This window comes from Musa acuminata, chromosome BXJ3-7 (assembly GCF_036884655.1).
Source record: "Musa acuminata AAA Group cultivar baxijiao chromosome BXJ3-7, Cavendish_Baxijiao_AAA, whole genome shotgun sequence".
NCBI classification, from domain to species: domain Eukaryota; kingdom Viridiplantae; phylum Streptophyta; class Magnoliopsida; order Zingiberales; family Musaceae; genus Musa; species Musa acuminata.
In genome coordinates this window covers 34,074,023-34,099,577 of record NC_088355.1, presented here as the reverse complement: position 1 = coordinate 34,099,577, position 25,555 = coordinate 34,074,023, and the positions used below count along the sequence as shown (strand labels likewise).

The following is a 25,555-nucleotide window of genomic DNA, read 5'->3' as shown; positions in this document are numbered from 1 at the left end:
AGCCACACCGCCTCCCTTCGCTTCTCCTCTTCCTCCCATCTCCTCTCCCCCCCCCCACCCGGCCGGAGATCCTATTCCGAGCGACTACGTTGGTTCGATCCTTCAAACTCCCTGCGGGTTGCTGAGTTTTGAACTTCCGATCGAGGCCAGCGCGCTCGGGAATGGTGCCGGTTCGGTTGTTCTTGCAGGGAGTTTGGGTATTTGGCAACTTATAACGAACAAGAGAAGCAGATTTGCTTTTTCTATTGTCGATTCTTAGATCGGAAGATGGAGGCGAGTCCGGCTCTGAGCTTGCAATCCTGCTCTTGGATCGGTACGGAGAAGGTCGGACGGAAGACTGGCGGCTTCGCCAGGCTCTCCAACCGATGCTTGGAGGAGCGCAAGGTCGCCATGGTTCGATTCGGGGATCCACGGAGGAGTGGAGCTTCGATTCGCACCGGACATGCTGAGCGCAACATTTTTTGTTGTCACAAGAAGCCATCAGGTGAGTTTTTGCCCTCTTTCTTTATTTGGGTCTCCAGAATTTATTATTCTGTCCAATTTCTTATTAGTTGTAGAGTTTCTAACATTTATTTACGAATATTTACTATTCTTTTGATTTCATCCATTTAATTGCTTTCTTAATGCTTCGAATCAGTAACTAAGGCACGCAAGATTTTTATGTTTTATGGTCTTGTACGTCTGAAAATATTTCCATCCACAGAAATAGCAGTGTTTTTTTTTTTTTTTGTATGGGATGGAATAATCTGTCTGATCTAGAACATGTGAAACACATGTTGAACTGTGTGGTACCTTAGATTAGAAAAGAGTGAGGATGATAAAGATGGTCCTCTGCCTTGCTTTTCTTGGTTTCAGTTTCTTTGGCATAGGTTTAAATTGTAAAAAATTCTTGAGTATGTAACTATTTGTCAAGACATTCCTTGGATTCTAAGGTTCTATTAGGGATTACATGTAGGATGTCTTAGAGGGTCAATAATGATTTGGAATTTTTTATCCATCTGAAACACTGATATTACCATTCCCATTGATCACAAATAATGAGACCGTCTGATAGGGATGTGCTTAATTTCCTTGTGGTGCCATTTACTTTTGACTGTGATCTTGGTCTTTGTCCCCATTGGAAGATCAGTGACCTGAGCTTATTTTTAAGAAACCCACATTTACTAAAATTAGCTTAGTTTTTTTGTCACTTCTACTCGAACTGTTACAAAAACCAAACCTGATTGTCAGTTGAAAAAAATTTCAGGCACTTCTCGAGACTTGTTTGGATGGATATATCATCTAGGCTTATTATATGAACTTATTAATCTAATTTGCAACACCAGAAAGAGAGATGACATATCTCTGTTTAAACTGGTCTACTCACATTTTAGATCATAAATCTTTAGTTTTTGAATACGGATGATTGTTAAGGTAGAATAGACTTTCCTTTTCTCCATTAGCCATGAGATAGCCTTATTGCAATTGCTACAATAATACTATCGTCAAACTTGACTGTACAAGTGTTTTGATAACTGTATTGGTTGAATGACAGATATCTTTGTGATAAGTGATCCTAATTGTCTGTTAGTTAACAATCTTTTTTTGGTTAGTAATTACTTCAGATCTTTTTGGTGGTACAGGCTCAGAGAACTTTCACAACTCATTTGATGAAGCTCTCGTATTGAAGGTTTGACATTGTTTAAATGCAAATTTTGAAGGAAAAGAACTTATATAGTGGTACCATCATTTTTGTACTGTCATTATAAACCTAATATTGGTCTGAATGCAGAGGAAGTCAGAAGAAGTTCTTCCCTACATGAGTGGGCGTTGTATCTATCTTGTTGGTTAGTATTTTATGAATTGTGAGCAATAAGTCGTTAGATAACTTTAATTATGAAATAATAAATTAGGATGTCTGAATGGTTTGTTTGTGTCTGTTGCAGGGATGATGGGTTCTGGTAAAAGCACTGTAGGCAAGATCTTAGCAGAAGTGCTACGTTATTCTTTCTTCGACAGGTTTGTTTCATATTCTTGATAATGTATTGTGTTCATCTTATGAATAAACCTGTGTTTTCTTTCATTTATTTTACTTGTAATTGAATATTTAATGGCTCTGTTCTTTACAGTGACAAATTGGTCGAACAGGCTGTTGGTGTATCTTCTGTTGCCCAGATATTTGAGGAGTATAGTGAAGCCTTCTTCAGAGACAATGAGGTGCTTACATATTTTTATTGTCTTAGATGAATATTGTAATTTTTTGGTAAATCATATATAGATGTTATGGGGACTTGTGATTTCAGAAACTTCTTGTGATTACTGGATGAAAAATGTGCACCTTATGACAAAATTGTTAGCTTTCCAAACATGTTTGATAAAGTTCATGACCAAATATGTTCACTTCATTCCAAAAGGCACAAATTTATCATCCATTCCTTACTTCTCCTGATCCATGCTTAGACGTAATATTTATCCTTTTTCATGTTTTGAGGATTTATTAGCATATTTTCCTTTCATGCACCCACAACTAATCTTATGTTTGCGAACATTGGTGATGTTAATAAATTTTTGTGATTAGTGGATGACAAATGCATATATTGTGGCCCAGTAATGTTTGGCCGATAATGTTGGATATATCCACAGCCATATGTTAACTTATCACAAGATGCACAACTTTGTAACTTGTTTCATTATGTTTTCCTTTTTTTCTTCAGTTTAAATTGGTTCCTAATATTTTCCTTTTCATGCTCTAGAGTGAGGTCTTAAAGGACTTGTCTTCAATGCGCCGTTTGGTTGTCGCAACTGGTGGTGGTGCCGTAATTCGTCCAATCAACTGGTAGTTGACGTAACACACAATTCTATTTGTTAAACTTTCTTGAAGGCAGCAATGTTAACTAAGCGTTATTATTTGAAACTGTCAGGAAATATATGAAACAGGGGATTACAATCTGGCTAGATGTTCCTCTGGAAGCTCTGGCTAGGCGGATTGCTGCTGTAGGGACTGCTTCGCGCCCTCTTTTGCATCAAGAACCTGGTGATCCATACACGAAGGTAACCTCTGCATGAAACTATATGATAAGAAACTCACCTACCAGCTGGACTGGAGCCTAATATATATTCTGAGTAGGTGATAAACTTGTCTTGTTGAGTGGTCTATTCTTCTTTGAGGACATTTAAGTTAATTAACCAATGTGCAATTTTCTAAGAGAAAGTGATTGTTGGTTGATAGGAAAACCTGTAACTTCAGCTTTTCGTGTTAAGAGTTGAACTGTAAACAAAAAAAGGGTGCTGCATTGAGAACATGGCCTAACTATTGATATCGCTGCAGGCTTTTGCGAAACTCACTGCACTCTCCGAACAAAGGGGCAAGGCATATGCAAATGCTGATGCAAGAGTATCCCTTGAACGTATGTTCAGTTGCATTATCTTGGTCGCTAATTATTTCTAGCTACATTCTACTCGGATCCAAGTTTTAGTTCTGGCAATTATATATTTAATTGTTCTACACTTTTTTAAGTTCTCAATTTGTCATATCATTTATGGTTGTATAAATTACTCTCCATGCTGTCATTTCATTTCTGATTCTGAACCACGTTTACCATTGTGGGTCTTCGCCTTTAGTTTAGGAGAGTTACTATCAGGCTCCCCATTATTCAGATAAGCTGTACACAATTGGTCATCTAGTCAATCTGTAGTAGTCACCAAACAAAATTTAACTGGATAAATTTACTTTGGTCATTGTGCAGATATTGCAGATAAAAAGGGCCATGGGGATGTTCATGCGCTTACACCAACGGATATTGCGTTTGAGGTATAACTTACACCAGTTCTTTCATCACTTGTCTGTAATTTTTGGGTGTTACGGTCGACCTCTGAAATGTTTCTCTTTATGTTTACTATTTGGCAGGCACTAACACAGATCGAGAGCTATGTTATCGAGAATGCAGCTGCTTTGAATCATCGTTTCATTCTGGGATGAAATGCCCAGATCATCCCTGCCTCTCTACTGTATCTCATGTCTTTGCTTATATCCATTACATAAAATCTTTTTGTTTATTGAAGATACGAACCTGCTCAGTTGGAGTCCTGTAAATGAATAAGCACGTAATGAAAAGCTTGCAGTCCAAATGCACCCAAATTTTGTTTTTGCAGATGCTTATTTTTATTTTATTCCCTTCATTTAAGAAATAATTGGCATGTAAACAAATATCTAATATTCATCAGCTTGCAAAGAACTTATTAGTTCCTCAAATGTGAAAATAGATAAAACCTTAAGACTTCTGACTTATATGATAGTTAATCTTTTCAAGGTGTGTGTGTGTATGATGGCTTATACAGTACATGCTACATCCTTCAACTAAGATGATGACTTATATGATAGTTAATCTGTTCTAGGGATGGCCTTGCGTATCCAGCGGCCATATTCCATGGTTTAAATAATGCCTTTGTTGTTTTATGGTGATGGAGTCTGGTTGGAGAGTCACTCAAATTCAACATCACGTATATCTCATCAACCGATTTGATCTTTTTTTGTATCTCTATCATTTACACCAACTGACAGGCATGGAGTTATTCAGCCTTCCATTTCAAATAAATATGGATGGCTCAGTGCTGAAATCCATATCACCTACGAGTTGAGAGAGAGAGAGAGAGATCCAAACTGTCCGAGCCTCATCTTGGCCATGAATTCATCTAGAAAGTGGCGTTCCTGCAGCTCTTCCAAGCTTGTGCTCGTTTCCTGGGCGGGTCGAACTCGTCCCATCATCTCCAGGACTCTCCTAACGAAGAAGAGACTAGAATGAGATCCAGTGTACTCTCTTTTTCTCTCTTTCACTTACATCTCCTTCTCATGGAGTATTACTGTTCATGTCACAATCTTGATCTCTAGGTTCAGTTCTGTCATCTAATGACCAAAATAGCCGCTCTTCTCTATGCATACAGGAACGTGGGCTTACAACCACGGTTTCAAGAGCTCCTCTGACGCCAGCACGCATTGAAGGTGTAACCATGCCTTCAAGGACTCCTACTAAACCAGAACCCAGTGATGGCCAAGGAGATAAAACCAACCAAATTCCTACTGCGCCACAACCCAATGAAGATGGAGGTAAAACCAACCAAATTATCATCGCCCATGAGGAAGATGATAAACGTTGAGGATAATTATTAGCTCTCGCAAGGGAGATGTTGGGCTGATGGCCCATATTCAGCCCATGTGGGCTTTATCAGCCCACAGTTCACACCCCCTCTTAACTTAACCCTAATTAAGATTAGGGGAGTGTGGTGACTGCGTTTTAGAGACAGATTAAAGCTATAAAAAGGCAGCAACGAGGCAGATCTTTTAAGCCACGAGATTCCAAAGAGAAGAAGGAGAACAAGGCAGAAAAGAAAGAGAAAGAAAGGGAAGAAGACAAGGACAACGCAGAGAGACTGTTCACAATCATCTAGCAGTGTTCTCATCTCAGGTTAGATCAAATCTACAGTAGGCTCTTGCTGTGATTACTTGGGAGGTTTTAGATATTGTGGGCAGTAACGTGATCCTTGTATCCCAGTTATTCTCTTGTGATTGTTGCTTGGGTTTTGGGCAAGAGATTGAGATTTGTATATTCATTATTCTCATAGTGGATTATCTCTAATTTGCCCCGTGATTTTTACCCTTCACATTGAAGGGGTTTTCCACGTATATCTTGGTGTTCTGTTTGATTGTGTTTCCATTTTATTCCGCTGCGTATTTTGATCTTCTAGTATTTGTTCCTATACAAAGGTTATTCCTGTTTATATCCCCATCAACTGGTATCAGAGCGGGGTTTTGGTGATTTAATTTTTGTATTTGAACATGGAGGCCAGTAATATTTCTCGCATGATTAGTTTGAATGGAAATAATTGGATGATATGGAAACCAAGAATGGAAGATCTCTTGTATTGCAAAGATTTGTATGGACCTTTGCAAGAGGATAGTGCAAAACCTACAACTATGATAGATGATGAGTGGAAGAGGTTAGATCGAAAAACAATTGGATTTATTAGACAGTGGCTTGATGATAGTGTATTTCACCATGTTTCTACTGAAATTTCTGCATATTCTCTTTGGAAAAAATTGGAAAGTCTCTATGAAAGAAAAACAGCTGGCAACAAAGCTTTTTTGATCAGAAAACTTGTGAACCTAAAATATAGAGAGGGTGCTTCTATTGCTGAGCATTTGAATGAAATGCAGAGTATTACTAACCAGTTATCCTCTATGAGAATGTCTCTTGATGATGAGTTGCAGGCATTGTTACTTCTCAGTTCATTACCAGAAAGTTGGGAGACACTGGTGGTTTCCCTTAGTAATTCTACGCCAGATGGTATTGTCACTATGAGTCAAGTAACAAGCAGTTTGTTGAATGAGGAGTTGAGAAGAAAGAGTTCGGCAACATCTCAGAATGATTCACAGGCACTTATATCAGAGAACAGAGGAAGGTCAAAGTCTAGAAGCAGTTCACGTATGGGTAGGAGCAAGTCAAGATCAAGAAAAGATATTGTTTGCTATAACTGTGGTGAGAAAGGACATTACAAGAACCAATGTAAGCAACCTAAGAAGAACAAGAAAAAGGGAAAAGAAGTGGAGTCTACAGAGTCAAAGGATAATACTACAGCTATAGTGCAGGGTGGTGATTATTTGATTTTGTCTCCTTCTGATGATATTTTTTCTTGTGTGTGTCAGGATCTTGAGTGGGTGATTGACACAGGTGCTTCTTATCATGCTACACCACGGAGGGAGTTTTTTGCTACATACAGGTCTGGAAACTTTGGTGTTGTCAAGATGGGCAACTATGGCACAGCAGACATCATTGGCATGGGTGATATCCATTTAAAGACCAACCTTGGCTGTAAGTTGGTACTTAAGGATGTGAGGCATGTGGTTGACTTGAGGCTAAATTTAATTTCAGTTGGAAGACTAGATGATGAAGAGTATGAAAGCAGATTTCACAGAGGGCAATGGAAGCTCAGTAAGGGTTCTCTTGTTATAGCTAATGGAAAGAAATGTCATACTTTGTACAGGTTGCAGGCTAAAGCTTATGGTGAGCAGTTAAATGCTACAGAGAAAGACTTCAGTATGGAGTTGTGGCATAGGCGATTGGGACACATGAGCGAGAAGGGGCTGCAAGCTCTTTCCAAGAGAGAGGTATTACCAGATCTCAGAGGTATACATCTGAACCCTTGTATTGATTGTTTGGCTGGTAAACAACATAGAGTTTCATTTGCTAGTGCTGCTTTGTCTAGAAAAATGCATGCCTTAGACCGTGTTTATACAGATGTATGTGGTCCTTTGAGGACAAAAACTCCTGGTGGATCTGTTGATGTTCTTGGTATAAGTGGTGCACTTTATTTTGTCACTTTTATAGATGATTTTTCCAGGAAAGTTTGAGCTTATGCTTTGAAGACCAAAGATCAGGTTATTAATGTCTTCAAAGAGTTTCATGCCAGGGTTGAAAGGGAGACAGAAAGGAAATTGAAATGCATAAGATCAGATAATGGTGGTGAGTATATGGGATTGTTTAATGACTATTGCAGGTCGCATGAGATCCAACATGAGATGACAGTTCCTGGTACACCTCAGCATAATGCAATTGCAGAGAGGATGAACCGCACCATCATGGAAAAGATCAGATGTATGCTTTCACAGGCCAAGCTACCCAAAAGGTTTTGGGATGAGGCTTTGAGGACTGTAGTTGATGTGATCAACTTATCACCATGTACAGCCCTAGATGGTGATGTTGCAGAGCATGTATGGTCAGGGAAAGATGTTTCCTACAGGCATTTGAGAGTGTTTGGTTGTCGTGCATTTGCACATGTTCCAGATAATGAGAGGTCCAAGCTAGATGGTAAGTCTAAAGAATGTATTTTTCTTGGTTACTCACATGATCAGTTTGGTTACAGGCTTTGGGATCCAGAAAAGCAGAAAGTGTTCAGGAGTAGAGATGTGGTCTTCTTTGAGGATCAAACCTTTGAGGATTTGAAGAAGAAGGCACCAGCCAAGACTTCTATAGAAGGATTAGCAGATTGTGACCCAGTTATTCCTCCAGTATATCAGGGTGATGGGGGAGATGTGCAGGAAAATAGTGTAGAGCCTGATATTGATTTACCTGCAGGACATGTTGAGCAAGAAGAAGTAGGAGAGCAAGTTCCCGCAGAACCTCAATTGAGAAGATCTTCTAGACAACGTCAACCTTCCAGAAGATACTCTACAGATGAGTATGTTGAATCTCGTATTTTGATGATGAAACTACTTGATATATGTTTATGATTTAATCTGCGTTTTGAGTGACGCAGGATGCCTTGATCAGGTTGAGACAATTAAAGCAGGATAATCATGTTGTGCCGAAGGAACATGTCAGAAGATTGGACGTCGGGCCGGTGGATCGGTCGACGTATCGACAGAAGGCTTCGGGCCGTGAACTCGGGCATCGGGCCAAGAAGAGCGGGTATTGTGCCAAGGATATCGGAGTTGCGGAGTCAACTGGCCGATTGGGCAATAGGCTGCACGAGAGGACGATGCGCCGAAGAATCGGACGAAGCGTCGAGGGACCAATGACATGTCGGACAACTTGGTTAATTGCTTAGGATTAATTGTCTCGATCGAAGTTTTGTTTTGTTGTGCAGGATTAACTACGATAAAGAGTAAGACAAGCAGCAGGTGTTGCCCCGGAGTCAAGATCAGGATCACGTTGGGAGTTCGAGAGTTCGACGGAAGTTCGGACGGTCGTCGGAGGTTCAGCGTGAACAGATCCGAGAAGTCCAGAAGCTTGCCAAGCGAAGCTCATCGGAACTCGCCAAGTGGATCGTCGCAAGTCCAGGAGTATGCCGGATGTCCGCAGAAGGATCACCGAGGGTTATCGGTTGATCGACGGAAGTTGGCCGGAAACTCGCCGGAAGAAGCGATTGACGCATTGGAGCAAAGCTGCAGAAGTTGTCTTAGAGTTAATCGTAGTTAGCACGATGATTAAGCATGAAAATGGGAGGTGATCCCATTAGCTTAATCTTGGGGCAATTGGGCCCCTGAAAAGATTCAAAGTGGGCCGAATGGAGTGAACCATTCGGACCCAGATTGCACCAGGAGGTGCAACCGCCCCAGCCAGGAGGTGCAACCGCCTGGGCTGTGGGGTTGAGAGGTGCAACCGCCCCAGCCAGGAGGTGCAACCGCCTGGGCTGTGGGGTTGAGAGGTGCAACCGCCCCAGCCAGGAGGTGCAACCGCCTGGGCTGTGGGGTTGGGAGGTGCAACCGCCCCAGCCAGGAGGTGCAACCGCCTGGGCTGTGGGGTTGGGAGGTGCAACCGCCCCAGCCAAGAGGTTGCACCGCTAGAGCTCAAGTTTCGAGCTCTGCCAAGCGATGCAACCACCGAGCTCAGTCTTCGAGCTCTGGCAGAGAGGTGCATCAGCCTGAGCTAAGTCTCGAGCTCTGCCAGGTGATGCATTCACCAAGCTCAGTCTTCGAGCTCTGGCAGAGAGGTGCATCAGCCTGAGCTCAGTTTGGAGCTCTCCCAGGTGATGCAACCACCGAGCTCAGATTTCGAGCTCTGCCAGGTGATGCAACCACCAAGCTCAGTCTTCGAGCTCTGCCAGGTGATGCAACCATCGAGCTCAGTCTTCGAGCTCTGGCAGAGAAGAGCAATCGGCTGAGCTCAGTCTTCGAGCTCTGCCAGGCGGTGCCACCTCTCCAGTTGAGAGGTGCAACCGCCTGATCCCAGAATTCTGGGATTTGATCGATTTGATCGTTTTGAGCTCGAATTTTGAATTGGGTTGGGGCCTATAAATACCCACCCATTCAGCACTGAAAAGATACAGACCAATACCGAAATCTTGATCTTTTCTGTGATTCTAAGAGCTCAAAAGTGTTGTAAAGCCTTTAAGTCTCCTCCTTCTGTTCTTCAAGTTTTCAATTGTAAAGTGAGGAGAGAAAGGTCTGTAAAGGTTGTCTCCTAAGCCTGTCAAAAGGAGAGAAATTGTAAGAGGGAAGTTTGGCCTTCGCCCATTGAAGGAAGGCACCTAGTTGACGTCGGCAACCTCATCGGTGGAGGAAGCCAAAAGTGGAGTAGGTCAAGGCTGACCGAACCACTCTAAATCTCTGGTTTGCATTTATTTTCGAGCACTTTATCATTACTGCAAACCTCCCTCATTACTACTGCTTTCTGCGCTTTCACGAACAAGTTCTAAGTGCTCTTCTTCCGAATCTGCATTCAGACGTAAATTCGTATTTTCATACATTACAGTTTACGTTTACGTTTGATTCTGCAGAACTGTCTTCCGTGCTTTTACGAACGAGCTTCTTTGCAGTTTACACTTACACTTTAATCCTATTGATAACTGCAATCTGTCCTCTACGATTTTACGAACGAGTTTCAGCATTTAGACGTAAAACTGCATTCAGACGTAAATCGGCTTTCCTCGCTCAATCATCAGATCTCAGTTCACATTTACGTCTTGATTCCAACTGCATACTGCCTTCTGCGAGTATACAAACAAGTTTTTGAGTTTAGACGTAAATCTGCGTTTAGACGTAAAACTGCGTTTAGACGTAAATCTACGTTTAGACGTAAATCTGCGTTTAGACGTAAATCTGCGTTTAGACGTAAAACAGCGTTTAGACGTAAATCTGAGTTTAGACGTAAATCTGCGTTTAGACGTAAATCTGCGTTTAGACGTAAAACAGTGTTTAGACGTAAATCTGAGTTTAGGCGTAAACTGCGCTTAGACGCAAAACTGCGCTTAGACGCAATCTGCGCTTAGACGCAAACTGCACTTAGATACAAACTGAGAATTTGCTTTTGCATCATAACAGTTTTTGAACGAACGCAGCTTTTGGTTTTTAAATCGCTGTAAGATTTCCGCTGCACTAATTCACCCCCCCCCTCTTAGTGCTCTCGATCCTAACAATTGGTATCAGAGCCGGGTATTTCTCATTTCGGATTTACACCCGAGAGAAATGACTTTTCAAGAGGGCTGTTCGGTCTTTCGTCCACCGTTCTTTAACGGATTGGACTACACTTATTGGAAAACTCGAATGAGAGTTTTCTTAATTTCTCTAAATCTGGATTTATGGAATATCATTGAAAACGGTTTTCAACTTCCCTCCAAACCGATGAACGAATGGTCGGTTTTGGAGAAGAAGAATTTTTCTTTAAACGCAAAGGCTATGAATGCCTTATTTTGCGCATTGGACAAAAATGAGTTCAATCGGATTTCTACGTGTGAAACGGCTTTCGATATTTGGCGCACTCTTGAAATCACGCACGAGGGAACTAGTAGAGTCAAAGACTCGAAAGTTAATATTCTACTGCTTGATTTCGAGCTTTTTCATATGAAACCAAGCGAAACCGTTGTTGACATGTACACCCGTTTTACGGATGTCGTCAATGGTTTAAAATCACTTGGTAAAAGCTTTTCGGATTTTGAACTCGTTAACAAAGTTTTGCGCTCACTTTCTAAAACTTGGGATTCAAAAGTAACTGCTATTCAAGAATCGAAAAACTTGAACCATTTTCCACTTGAAGAACTAATTGGTTCATTGATCACATATGAAATGACGTGCAATGCACGTGAAGAACTTGAGAACCACCTTCCAAAGAACAGGAAGGATTTGGAACTCTGGACAAATGAATGCCACTTGAGCGATGACTCAAGTGATGAGGACAATGATGAACAAACCAACCTTCCAAAGAACAGGAAGGATTTGGGACATAGAACATTTGAAGACCACTCGAGCATAAGCTCAAGTGATGGTGAACTTAAAATGAAACGAAAATTAAAAAGCAAAAAGAATGGAACTACTTGCTTTAAACGCAAGAAGAAGAACAAAAATTGGGATGAATCGAGCTCCTCCGAAGAAGAGAAAGTCAACATAAGCAAGGCGGCAAACTACGCCTTAACAGCCTACAATGATGAGGTAATTGAAATCCCCCTAATTTACTTCGAAATTACATGATGCTTTTCATGATGCATTTTTCTTTAAATTTTCTTGAAAATTATATTTTTAATAATTTAACAATGAAAATGCAAAAATATGATCATACTTGTAGTCTTGAAAATGATAATGAAAATTGCATGTCTTATGTTAATGCAAGATAGAAATCTAATGATTTTACACCTAGTGAGATTAATCTTATGTGCTTGAGAAGCAAGAATGTATATTTTGATGATTTTCATATTGCTTTTCAATGATGATACATGGCTTTTGTCTGGAAGGCTTGATATTTTTCATTGTCTTTGTTTATTAAATATAATGTATGGTTTTGACATAAGAATAAAGATTTGAGCATGCTATTATAAAGTCAATCATAAACTAAAGAAGTTTTAGGCATTTATAAGAATCATTCAAAATTATGTTCAATGAAACCTTGCTTAATGTTGCAATGAAAATATTAAAGTTATACTTGATGATGTCAGATTTGACAAATGCTACACTTTAAATATGAATCATTCTTCAATCAGATTAAATGCTTCAATCATTTTCTAACTCTAGAGTTCTCGATTTTGGTAAAATACAAGTGATAAATTCATTTATGATATCTTGTAAATCACTTGAATTATGAATGAGTTTTTCTTTTTTATGATGTGTTAAAAGAATCACTTAAAAAGAAAATGTTTTTCCCATTTTATCGAGATTAATGATTTCATGATATTATGTGAATCTCGAAACTGATTTTGATGAAATAGTAATAACATTATTCATGTTATGAATCTTAAAAATGATAATATGCTTCATGTGATAATATGACTACATGAAACACTTATGATATTCTGTGTATTCATAAAATATTTATCTCATCATCCAATAACTCTTCTTGATATTCCTTATGAGATGAAATGAAATAATGCATGAAATACAAATGAGGAGTTAATGATCATGCATAATAGGATGTAATGAATTCTAGATACCATCGTTTGAATATCTATGATCATGCTGCCAAAATGATATATCATGGATGCTTGAATATCATGTTTGATATGCTCATGATGATGATTGATTTTTCGGTATCATGCATAAATTTTTTGAAATGTAATGTTAATGAATTTGTGCATTGAAACTATAATGATGCACAAATAAGAATGAGTACTTACCTTTGTCATGATTTAGAAATTGATGTAAAGGGTTTTTCCCTTGTTGACAATGACAAAGGGGGAGATAGCTAGCTTGTACAAAAGATGAAAAAACTTGATTGCTAGCTTGCCTATTTTAAGAAGCAAAGATTGCTAACTTGCTTATTTCAAGAAGAAAAATTGTCTTCTTGAACATCACTATCTTGAATATCTCAAAAAGCAAAACTTGCAATTTGCACATTGCAATAGGAAGCAAGAATCATGAGCTTACACAAGAAAGCTATCTTGCATTTGCTTTCAAAATTTTTGCTAGCTTATCGTAAAAATTGCTAGCTTGTTGGTCTAAAGAGAAGCAAAAAGTTGCTATCTCAAAAGAAGCAAATGTGCTATCTTGCCTATCTCAAGAGGCAAAATGCTAACTTGCACATCTAGCAAAACTTGACAAATTTGCATATATCAAGAAGCAAGAGTTGCTTTCTTGAACATCTCAAAATTGCTAGCTTGCGGGCCTTAAAATGTACAAATTTTTTGCCAGCTTGTATTTGGTAAACCTGCTATCATACTATCATGATGATGAGTATGTCTTATCTTTATGATTGTATTTGAAAAACTATGGCAAAAACACGTCCTAATGATTGAACGTGTTAAAATTATTTTTCGAACCTTCTTGATTGAATGATCGAATCACTTGATTGACATAATGATTTTACACAATTACTTGTTGAAAATTATGTGCTTGAATACAAAACTTCCATGATAACAAGCATGCTTTACCTTCATGATTGTAATTGAATATCTATAGCAAAACCTTGTCCGAATGGAAGAAAGAGTCAAATTTCATTTTCGGATTCTCTTGAATCTAACATATCAAGTTCACTCTCTTCCAAACTTACCAAGCATATGTCATATCAAGTTTAGTTCATATCATTGATTTTTGACATATGTAATTAACTAGCAAATACATCTCTCATACACACATCATGTGAAAAATATTTTTTGAGAAATGGATTTGATGAATATGGATGAAAGTGTTTTTACTTGCAAGGATTTATTTCACATACATATCTTGGTCCTTGTAAAAATGAAGCATGATTTAATCTCTCATCGATTCTAACTTCACTCACAAATAGCATGTATCACAAATAGTCTTCCTCCTTCATGCAAAAAGATAATAACAAAAAAGGAAGAAGTTTTCAAAGCTATCTCCATGTCATGTTTTCCTTGAGATGTTTGTATAATTGATATCCTATCACTCACTGTTGGAAAATGACATGAACCTAGTTATGACATGAATAATTACAAGCACTTATGCTTAAAATTTGCTTATATCGTTCTCCGTTTTGTTGATAACAAAGGGTGAGAAATATATGAATTGATGCTATGATTGCCAAACTTGCATTATGCCATGTTTGCATCATGCGTTAAGATATCAAGAGCTTGTATCGTAATTTTACGCGTTGATATCTTACCATGTGATGAAATGCTACAATTGAAAAACACTTGAAATGTTTGCGTTATGATATCAAAAGCTTACATCGTAATTTTTCATGTTGATATTAGCAAACTTGCATGATGATAAAACTTGATATTATGTTTTTCATGCAAAGAGTTGAACCAATATCACACACAAACACTTGATTGTGATACTTCTCCTTTTTGTTGATGACAAAGGGGGAGAAGTATGTTGATGAAAGTATGTTGATGACATGACATGTGATGCATAAAGTTTATGCATATGTTCATGTTGACGTGTTGCAAGTATTCATGATGAATATTGCAATGACTTGAATTCAGTTTGAATTCAAGGTTCTATCAATATGGCATATTGATAGGGGGAGTTTGTTTAAACTCCGGGAGTTAAGGTTAACTCCGTCATCAAGTAGTTGTCATCATAAAAAAGGGGGAGATTGTTGAATCTCGTATTTTGATGATGAAACTACTTGATATATGTTTATGATTTAATCTGCGTTTTGAGTGACGCAGGATGCCTTGATCAGGTTGAGACAATTAAAGCAGGATAATCATGTTGTGCCGAAGGAACATGTCAGAAGATTGGACGTCGGGCCGGTGGATCGGTCGACGTATCGACAGAAGGCTTCGGGCTGTGAACTCGGGCATCGGGCCAAGAAGAGCGGGTATTGTGCCAAGGATATCGGAGTTGCGGAGTCAACTGGCCGATTGGGCAATAGGCTGCACGAGAGGACGATGCGCCGAAGAATCGGACGAAGCGTCGAGGGACCAATGACATGTCGGACAACTTGGTTAATTGCTTAGGATTAATTGTCTCGATCGAAGTTTTGTTTTGTTGTGCAGGATTAACTACGATAAAGAGTAAGACAAGCAGCAGGTGTTGCCCCGGAGTCAAGATCAGGATCACGTTGGGAGTTCGAGAGTTCGACGGAAGTTCGGACGGTCGTCGGAGGTTCAGCGTGAACAGATCCGAGAAGTCCAGAAGCTTGCCAAGCGAAGCTCGTCGGAACTCGCCAAGTGGATCGTCGCAAGTCCAGGAGTATGCCGGATGTCCGCAGAAGGATCACCGAGGGTTATCGGTTGATCGACGGAAGTTGGCCGGAAACTCGCCGGAAGAAGCGATTGACGCATTGGAGCAAAGCTGCAGAAGTTGTCTTAGAGTTAATCGTAGTTAGCACGATGATTAAGCATGAAAATGGGAGGTGATCCCATTAGCTTAATCTTGGGGCAATTGGGCCCCTGAAAAGATTCAAAGTGGGCCGAATGGAGTGAACCATTCGGACCCAGATTGCACCAGGAGGTGCAACCGCCCCAGCCAGGAGGTGCAACCGCCTGGGCTGTGGGGTTGAGAGGTGCAACCGCCCCAGCCAGGAGGTGCAACCGCTTGGGCTGTGGGGTTGAGAGGTGCAACCGCCCCAGCCAGGAGGTGCAACCGCCTGGGCTGTGGGGTTGGGAGGTGCAACCGCCCCAGCCAGGAGGTGCAACCGCCTGGGCTGTGGGGTTGGGAGGTGCAACCGCCCCAGCCAAGAGGTTGCACCGCCAGAGCTCAAGTTTCGAGCTCTGCCAGGCGATGCAACCACCGAGCTCAGTCTTCGAGCTCTGGCAGAGAGGTGCATCAGCCTGAGCTAAGTCTCGAGCTCTGCCAGGTGATGCATTCACCAAGCTCAGTCTTCGAGCTCTGGCAGAGAGGTGCATCAGCCTGAGCTCAGTTTGGAGCTCTCCCAGGTGATGCAACCACCGAGCTCAGATTTCGAGCTCTGCCAGGTGATGCAACCACCAAGCTCAGTCTTCGAGCTCTGCCAGGTGATGCAACTATCGAGCTCAGTCTTCGAGCTCTGCCAGGCGGTGCCACCTCTCCAGTTGAGAGGTGCAACCGCCTGATCCCAGAATTCTGGGATTTGATCGATTTGATCGTTTTGAGCTCGAATTTTGAATTGGGTTGGGGCCTATAAATACCCCACCCATTCAGCACTGAAAAGATACAGACCAATACCGAAATCTTGATCTTTTCTGTGATTCTAAGAGCTCAAAAGTGTTGTAAAGCCTTTAAGTCTCCTCCTTCTGTTCTTCAAGTTTTCAATTGTAAAGTGAGGAGAGAAAGGTCTGTAAAGGTTGTCTCCTAAGCCTGTCAAAAGGAGAGAAATTGTAAGAGGGAAGTTTGGCCTTCGCCCATTGAAGGAAGGCACCTAGTTGACGTCGGCAACCTCATCGGTGGAGGAAGCCAAAAGTGGAGTAGGTCAAGGCTGACCGAACCACTCTAAATCTCTGGTTTGCATTTATTTTCGAGCACTTTATCATTACTGCAAACCTCCCTCATTACTACTGCTTTCTGCGCTTTCACGAACAAGTTCTAAGTGCTCTTCTTCCGAATCTGCATTCAGACGTAAATTCGTATTTTCATACATTACAGTTTACGTTTACGTTTGATTCTGCAGAACTGTCTTCCGTGCTTTTACGAACGAGCTTCTTTGCAGTTTACACTTACACTTTAATCCTATTGATAACTGCAATCTGTCCTCTACGATTTTACGAACGAGTTTCAGCATTTAGACGTAAAACTGCATTCAGACGTAAATCGGCTTTCCTCGCTCAATCATCAGATCTCAGTTCACATTTACGTCTTGATTCCAACTGCATACTGCCTTCTGCGAGTATACAAACAAGTTTTTGAGTTTAGACGTAAATCTGCGTTTAGACGTAAAACTGCGTTTAGACGTAAATCTGCGTTTAGACGTAAATCTGCGTTTAGACGTAAATCTGCGTTTAGACGTAAAACAGCGTTTAGACGTAAATCTGAGTTTAGACGTAAATCTGCGTTTAGACGTAAATCTGCGTTTAGACGTAAAACAGTGTTTAGACGTAAATCTGAGTTTAGGCGTAAACTGCGCTTAGACGCAAAACTGCGCTTAGACGCAATCTGCGCTTAGACGCAAACTGCACTTAGATACAAACTGAGAATTTGCTTTTGCATCATAACAGTTTTTGAACGAACGCAGCTTTTGGTTTTTAAATCGCTGTAAGATTTCCGCTGCACTAATTCACCCCCCCCCTCTTAGTGCTCTCGATCCTAACAGAGTATGTGATGCTTACTGATGCAGGTGAACCAGAGAGTTACCAGGAAGCAGTTGAGAGTGAGCAGAAAGAGAAGTGGTTAGTTGCTATGCAGGAAGAGATGGATGCTCTTCAGAAGAACCACACTTATGATTTGGTGCTGCTACCAAATGGAATGAAGGCCTTGAAGAACAAGTGGGTTTTTAGGTTGAAGACTCAAGAATATTGTTCTCAACCAAAGTACAAAGCTAGATTGGTTGTGAAAGGCTTTGGTCAAAAGAAAGGTATTGACTTTGAAGAGATATTTTCTCCTGTTGTTAAAATGTCTTCTATTCGTGTTGCTCTTGGTATTGCTGCTAGCCAGGACTTGGAGGTTGAGCAGTTAGATGTGAAGACAGCTTTCCTTCATGGTGATTTGGAGGAGGAAATTTATATGGAGCAACCAGAAGGCTTCAAAGTCAAAGGTAAAGATAATTTTGTCTGCAAGTTGAAGAAGAGCTTGTATGGGCTAAAGCAAGCTCCAAGACAGTGGTACAGAAAGTTTGATTCATTTATGACAGAAAATGGATACAAAAGAACGGTTTCAGATCATTGTGTGTACATCAAATGGTTTGGTGAGAATTTTATTATTCTCTTACTTTATGTTGATGACATGCTTATTCTTGGAAAAGATATGTCTAAAATTGACAGGTTGAAGAAGGAACTGAGTGAGTCTTTTGCAATGAAGGACATGGGGCCAGCAAAGCAAATACTAGGCATACAGATTTCTCGTGACAGGAAAAACAAGAAGATTTGGTTGTCACAGGAGAAATACATCGAGAAGGTATTGGAAAGATTTAGTATGAGCAATGCTAAGCCAGTTGGTTCTCCTCTTGCAGGTCACTTCAAGTTGTGCTCAGAACAGAGTCCGTCAAGTGATGAGGAGAAGGAGAAAATGCAAAAGGTTCCTTATGCTTCAGCAGTTGGAAGTTTAATGTATGCAATGGTATGTACGAGGCCGGACATCGCATATGCAGTGGGTGTTACTAGCAGATTTCTTGCAAATCCAGGCAAAGAGCACTGGGCAGCAGTGAAGTGGATTTTTAGATATCTCAGAGGGAGCTCTAAGGTTTGTTTAAGCTTTGGAGGTAGACCACCTGCGTTAACAGGTTACACAGATGCAGATATGGCAAGAGATATAGATACGAGGAAGTCTACTTCAGGTTATGTACTTACTTTTGCAGGGGGAGCTGTGTCATGGCAATCCAGGTTACAAAGGTGTATTGCTCTCTCCACCACAGAAGCAGAATATATTGCTACTACAGAGGTATGCAAAGAAATGTTATGGATGAAAGAATTCTTACAAGAATTGGGGCTGAAACAGGAAAATTATGTGGTGCATTGTGACAGCCAGAGTGCCATCCATTTGTGTAAGAACCCAATGTTTCATTCCAAGTCAAAGCATATAGATGTCAGATACCACTGGATTCGAAATGTATTTGAAGAGAAGCAGTTGCAGCTTCAGAAAATTCATACAGATGACAACGGAGCAGACATGTTGACGAAGACCTTAACAAAAGAAAGACAGGAGATATGCCGACAGTTGGTCGGTATGGCTTCACATTGAGGAGTCATGGGACAGCCTCCCTTATGGGCTGAAGGGGGAGGTTGTTGGGCTGATGGCCCATATTCAGCCCATGTGGGCTTTATCAGCCCACAGCTCACACCCCCTCTTAACCTAACCCTAATTAAGATTAGGGGGGTGTGGTGGCTACGTTTTAGAGGCAGATTAAAGCAATAAAAAGGCAGCAACGAGGCAGATCTTTTAAGCCACGAGATTCCAAAGAGAAGAAGGAGAACAAGGCAGAAAAGGAAGAGAAAGAAAGGGAAGAAGACAAGGACAACGCAGAGAGACTGTTCACAATCATCTAGCAGTGTTCTCATCTCAGGTTAGATCAAATCTACAGTAGGCTCTTGCTGTGATTACTTGGGAGGTTTTAGATATTGTGGGCAGTAACGTGATCCTTGTATCCCAGTTATTCTCTTGTGATTGTTGCTTGGGTTTTGGGCAAGAGATTGAGATTTGTATATTCATTATTCTCATAGTGGATTATCTCTAGTTTGCCCCGTGGTTTTTACCCTTCACATTGAAGGGGTTTTCCACGTATATCTTGGTGTTCTGTTTGATTGTGTTTCCATTTTATTCCGCTGCGTATTTTGGTCTTCTAGTATTTGTTCCTATACAAAGGTTATTCCTGTTTATATCCCCATCAGGAGAGACCATAAACCTTCATATTTGTGTTAAAGGATAATGCTAATAAAAGTTTTATTGATATAAGAAATATTAAGATAAGAGTTTAATTAATTTAAATCATCTAATATAGATAATATTATGACGAGTTTTAATCCTTTAAAATTAATGAATCTAAGACTATAATGCTTTATGTAATTTCTATATCCAAGAATACTTGTACTTGTAAGTGCGTGTATTTTGGAGTGGAAGGAGATGAAACAGCTGTTGTTTCTATTCTTATATAGTCGGGCATGTTTCCTTGGAAGGTGAGAGATCGAATTTAAGCTTGGTGTTCACCAGCAGCCACTTCTGACCATCAACAGCCATGAATCCTCACAATTAATTACTATAAGAACAACTTCGGTAGGTAAAAGTAATGTTTTGTTCTCAAACCTCACCTAACAATGGAAAGAGACGGTCTCCCCAGTGGTTTAAAATTAGATTTTTTTTTATATTGCCATTTAGTTAGTCAAATGTTAGATTAAAAAAGAGGAAGCACTTCTGACAACAACATTTTGGCTCTTAAGTGTGAGGTCGAAACTAACATCGATCATATTGTTATCAATAGAACTAATGGATGATGACTTGATCAACTTGACTTGTATTAAGATCTATTTTTGAATAATGTTTATTGAGTCTGTTTAGTTGAATCGGGTAGAAATTTATTTAATATTTAATTATTATTAAGAGTTCAAGTCTTGATAGATTGTAGGTGGAACTCTATAAATAGTGATGTAACCGTTTTTTTAAATCAATTAATCAATCAATGAAATTTTATTCCAGTTTGTTATGACAAGCCCTAGGAGATCGATCCATTCGAAACGATCAAGGAGGTCGATCCTCTCGAAATGATAATTATCATTTGACTTTAGGATCTTATCATTTGGTATCAGAGTCTTATCATTTCTTTTATTTCTTTTACGATAAGACTTTAGTATCTTATCAATTTGAGCTCACGCTTGTAAGAGATCTTCGAGTACAATTGAGAGGGTCTCGAGTATTCGATCTAATGTTTAGACCTATAAAAAGATTGAGATTGGATTGATTTTTTGATGTGATCTATCTAACGTTCCAGTTAATAATGAAAAGAAAAATAATAATTTCAAACAACCTCCTGATGATTTTTTATTATAGGTTTAATTGAAAAAAATATTTTCCAATAATGTATGAAATATTCTCTTTGATGAATATATAAGGTAATAATTCAGCGGAGTGTTGTGTTTCAAGTGTGGAGTCATAAATTATGATAAATATTTCTCCGTTCAAAGGTGGCAACGAAATTGAGTTCTAATACTATAGCAGTTTCTATAACTTTTCGAAATTGATGATATTTAGCATCAAGACCAACAAGAAATCATAGTGGAGAAAAGAAGGTGAAGCACTGCAAGCATCCGATACCTCTGCTTACCACAGAAAAGAAGATGAAGAAAGAGATGAGGAGCGGCGAAAACTCTGCAGGATGGCTGCGATGGTCATCGACTCGTCATCCTGAACGTAATCGAACTCGAGATGGAGATCATCCCTTTGCTCGGATGTAGGTGAAGGAGGAGGAGGAGGAGGCGGCGGCGGCGGCGGGGGCGGTGGAGATGGCATGTTAGGAGGAGCTAGAAAAGGATAATAAAAGTTGGTTCGAGCACGAGCCAGTCCACTGAAGGAAATGGAGGAGAGGTCGTAGGCGACTGCAGCCTCCTCTGCGGTGTCGAAGGTGCCGAGCCAGTGCCTTTCCTTCGTGTATGGATTCCGGATCTCAGCAGCATAGCGGCCCCATGGCCTACGGCGAACTCCAAGGTACTCACTCGATGCTCGAGAGCGCCGCCGCCGGTGGCGGTGTTCGATAACCAAGGGGCGATCTGCCATTATTTCATTCCTCCGTAATAACACTTGCAACATTCACTCGGAGACTCTGGAAGACGAAACTGGATAGGCTATAAGCGGAAGAAGAAGAAGAAGAAGAACTGGGTTGCATAAAATATTTATGCACACGGTTCATCAGTTCAGTTCAGTTAAGTTCCTAACAGAATTGAACCCGAATCGAATCGAACCGGAATCGAACCGAGCCGAAGAGTTCAGCTACGGTTTTCTGGAATCAAAACCGACGATTTTTTTAATCTATCGAACCGACGATTTGTAATTTTTTAAATAAATGATTATTTTCTTATTTTTTATTTTAAGTTATATTTAATTAGAAATAAAAATAAAAATAAAAAACGACGATTCGAATCGAAATCAGAATAATCTTAAAACTGATCCGGGAGTCGGGTCTAATGCAACGCGATCGACGGGCCATCAGAGAAGAGGCTGTGTGTGGCTTTTTGGATATGGCTAGTTGGGCAGGTAAGATGCACTTCTGACCATTATAATAAGAAATGCAAGTGATGCTCGAATCTGCTGCTCTAATGGCTGGCCATTGGGGCCTCCTTCTTCCAGGTTTTCCTGGACATGATAAGACAACGATGGCCATCTCCCCTAAATCCCTGCTTGGCATTACGCATTGGTGCTTGCCATCTGTCTGTCTGTGGAAAGACAACGCAAAGCACGTTGATGATCATAAAACTATTTTCATCTTTAACTCTTATAAACCAACTTAAGATTTATTGGTCTTTCCATACACAACTAAATCAGAGTGTAAAAAGGAATCTACTTGCTATCAAAATTCACCTGCACAGTAGCAAAGAAACAAAAGCTTTCTGATGGTGGTAGCCAAAAGTTTCAGCAATCTGAGGAGGCTGATCTCCTGGTTGGAAGGCCTAATGGCCGCCGGTGGATGCCGGGGAAGGGGGAAGTTATCTGCCACAGATACCATTAGAAGCTGGGGATCCCACGGATACCATAAGAAGCTGGAACAGCTTCTGTGAAACAAGCAGCTTCTGGCTTTTGCAGCGCAGGATCATGTTCCGAATCTGGCAGTGAACTCTGACTTGCCACTTCTAACATAGCAACGTCTAAATCTAGAAGAACTTCCAATGTTTCTGATTGTGCTCATGGCCATAGTTCTACCGCGCCGTTGAGAATTATGCGTGTGGATCAAAACCATTCCTTCTAACTTTCTATTCATTCCCCTTTACTATTGTTATATTGTTGTATATGATAGAAATCATCTCAAAAGATCACATGATAGAGGCAATCTCAGATAATTGATTTGATTGTGAGATTTAAGTGATTGAGGCAATCTCAGATAAATATGCATCACCTTAATGAATAAAAATAATCTCTTTCTCAACCTATTTCTCAATTCAACAATATAAAAGGCTAACTATATATTACTGATCTTTTTAGTATTTTGGTTGTTAGACTTAAAAAAATTTATATTGGAATCCTTATAGTTATTAAAGAGATACATTTAACTCTATTTATCATAATATCATTTTTTTATACAAAAATTAGGTAAAAAAATAATTTTAGTATCCTAGTTACATTTATGGTAGTAGCGAACGATCATGCTATTGAGGATCATAGGTAACTGTTATGATTATAATCGATGAAAACGATACAATAGTTGCCGAGAATGCTAGAGACTTCTACGACTTCTTGTGGGGGAGGAGGAGATGCAAACCAGCACCACTCTTGTCACGTCATTGTTGGTATTGGTGTTGATCCAAATGCCGAGTAATCTTTTCACTACCCTGTATCTATAGTATCTACATCGGTGCCGATGTAACTGCAGAGCGACATCATCCTATTTTGCATCCTTGTCGATGCCATCGTATGTGCAGAGTGACACTGCTCTACATCTATATCTGCATCAATATTGATGCAGATACTAAGCAACATCACTATGTATATTCATCGGCATCTATATAATTGCTGAGTAGTCCTTTCGTCGCTTTGCATCTATATCTACGTCGATACCAACGCAGATACCGAGCGATATTGATGTAGATGCATATCATCGATATATGTACTATCATTTTCTTTCTCTCTATTTGTCTTACCTCTCATCGTCGCTCTCTCTCCTCATCCATAGCTCTCTCTCCTCATCCATAATATTGACTCATGACTTCCAATAACGTTGTCATCTACCATCACAAAAAATTAACTGGGATATTAAAATTATCCCTTTATCTAATATTTTTATGTCATTTCTGTATGTGTGATATATTTTATCTATAAAATCGATAGCGTTAGGATAAAGAGAGTTAAATATTTTATTTTTATAACTATAAAAATTTTAATATAAATTTTTTAAATCAAAAGGTTATGATGCTAATGAAATTTAACCATAGGAAGCAATATATAATTAGCCCTAGTATAAATGATATAGGATCTTTTATATATACTTAGCACTTCTCACGTGCTAAGTATATATAAAAGGGTGGGAGACTGACTGAAACACGTATAACTTCAATGGATTTACATGGTGGCATTTTGGGAGCATAAAGGGTTTCCAAGATGTTGTGGTGATGGAAGAATAATGATTTCGTTGAATCTCCAATTTTGATGATGAAACTAATTGATAGTGTTTATGATTTGATCTGTGTTTTGAGTGACGTAAGAAGCTTCGATCAGAAAGAGATAATTAAAATAGAAAAAATCATGTTGGGTCGAAGAAAAATATGTCAGAAAATTGGACGTCGAGCCGAAGGATCGGTCGACTATCTGCATAAAGCTTCAGACTCGGAGTTCGGGCATTGGGCCAAGAAGAACGAAAATTGTATCAAGGAAATTGGAGTTGCAGAGGTCAACTGAACGATTAGGTAATAGGCCATAAGAGAGGACGATGCACCGAAGAATCAAATGAAGTATCGATAAACCAATGACATGTCGGACAACATTTGATTCAAGCTTTGTAATAATTGTCTAGATCGGAATAAGTTTTATTTGTGCAGGATTAACTATGATAGTGATTAAGGAATAAAGCAAAATGAAATTCCGGAGTTAAGAATGAGATTTCGTTGGGAGTTCGAGAGTTCGTCGGAAGTCCAAATGTTCATCGGAAGTTCTATCAGAATTGATAGAGAAGTCTAGGAGCTTGCCGAAGAAGCTCGTCGGAACTCATCAAGAATATCGTTGTGAAGTCCAAGAGCTTACCGGGAGTCCGTTGGAATATTATCGAGAGATCGTCGAAAGTTCGCTGGAAGATCCCCGGAAGCTCGTCGGAAAAAACCAAGACTAACCAGACCAGATTTGCTTAGTGTATGCCTTAGAATTTATAGTTAGCATATAATTATAATTAGAATTAGGCCAACCCAATTAGAAGCCAGTTGCGCCCATGTATGGACTGTGTTGGGCCAAGTGAAAGGCCCAAACAGTGACTCAACAAGTGGCACCGTCATGGCATAATCTTCGAGATGATGTCAAGCGGTGGTACCGCCCAGACTTAGTCTCCGAGGCTGTTAGGCGGTGGTACCACCAGTCTAGGTGGTGGTATCGCCCAAACATAATCTCCTAAGTGGTGGTACCGCACAGTGTTAGTGTTGCAGGCGGTGGTATCGCTCAACACAGGCGGTGGTATCGCTCAACACAGGCGATGGCATCGCTAAGACCAGAAAAACCCAGGATAAGATCTTTTTAGGCTCCAAGTTTGAATCTACTTGAGGCCTATAAATATCCCTCTCATCCCTGGTTAACATACATAAGAATTGAGTGAAAAAAAGTAGAAAAACTCTGTCGTAATCTTGTGAGAACTCTTCTAAAAGCTCTAAGTGTTAGTATAGTTTTATAGAGGAGTGAAGGTGGTGTAAAGGTTGTCTCCTAAACCAATAAAAAGGA

The 25,555-nt window shown here is 40.0% G+C and overlaps 2 protein-coding genes across 2 annotated transcripts; one reads left to right on the top strand and one right to left on the bottom strand.

Moving 5' to 3' along the window:
• The first annotated feature begins 45 nt into the window (after positions 1–45).
• On the top strand, positions 46–4,117 carry LOC103992120 (shikimate kinase 3, chloroplastic). The gene is made up of 10 exons (XM_009411713.3): positions 46–484; positions 1,623–1,669; positions 1,772–1,826; positions 1,926–1,998; positions 2,109–2,196; positions 2,733–2,815; positions 2,901–3,030; positions 3,308–3,386; positions 3,726–3,790; positions 3,887–4,117. Exons 1-10 carry the CDS (start codon positions 268–270, stop codon positions 3,956–3,958), a joined length of 909 nt encoding a protein of 302 aa, XP_009409988.2. The 5' UTR covers positions 46–267; the 3' UTR covers positions 3,959–4,117.
• A 17,133-nt stretch (positions 4,118–21,250) lies between these two features.
• LOC103992119 (ethylene-responsive transcription factor LEP-like) lies at positions 21,251–21,703 on the bottom strand. Its single transcript, XM_009411712.3, has one exon. The coding sequence runs from the start codon at positions 21,701–21,703 to the stop codon at positions 21,251–21,253; it is 453 nt and encodes a 150-aa protein (XP_009409987.2).
• Between the last annotated feature and the right edge of the window lie 3,852 nt (positions 21,704–25,555).

What these genes read in the sequence shown, in the direction of transcription:
- LOC103992119 (XM_009411712.3), bottom strand. Translation starts at nt 21,703, where the DNA reads ATGGCAGATCGCCCCTTGGTTATCGAACACCGCCACCGGCGGCGGCGC.
- LOC103992120 (XM_009411713.3), top strand. Translation starts at nt 268, where the DNA reads ATGGAGGCGAGTCCGGCTCTGAGCTTGCAATCCTGCTCTTGGATCGGT. An exon ending in CCTTCTTCAGAGACAATGAG is followed by an intron (nt 2,197 to 2,732) that starts GTGCTTACATAT and finishes TTCATGCTCTAG; the next exon opens with AGTGAGGTCTTAAAGGACTT. An exon ending in CTGGTGATCCATACACGAAG is followed by an intron (nt 3,031 to 3,307) that starts GTAACCTCTGCA and finishes ATATCGCTGCAG; the next exon opens with GCTTTTGCGAAACTCACTGC.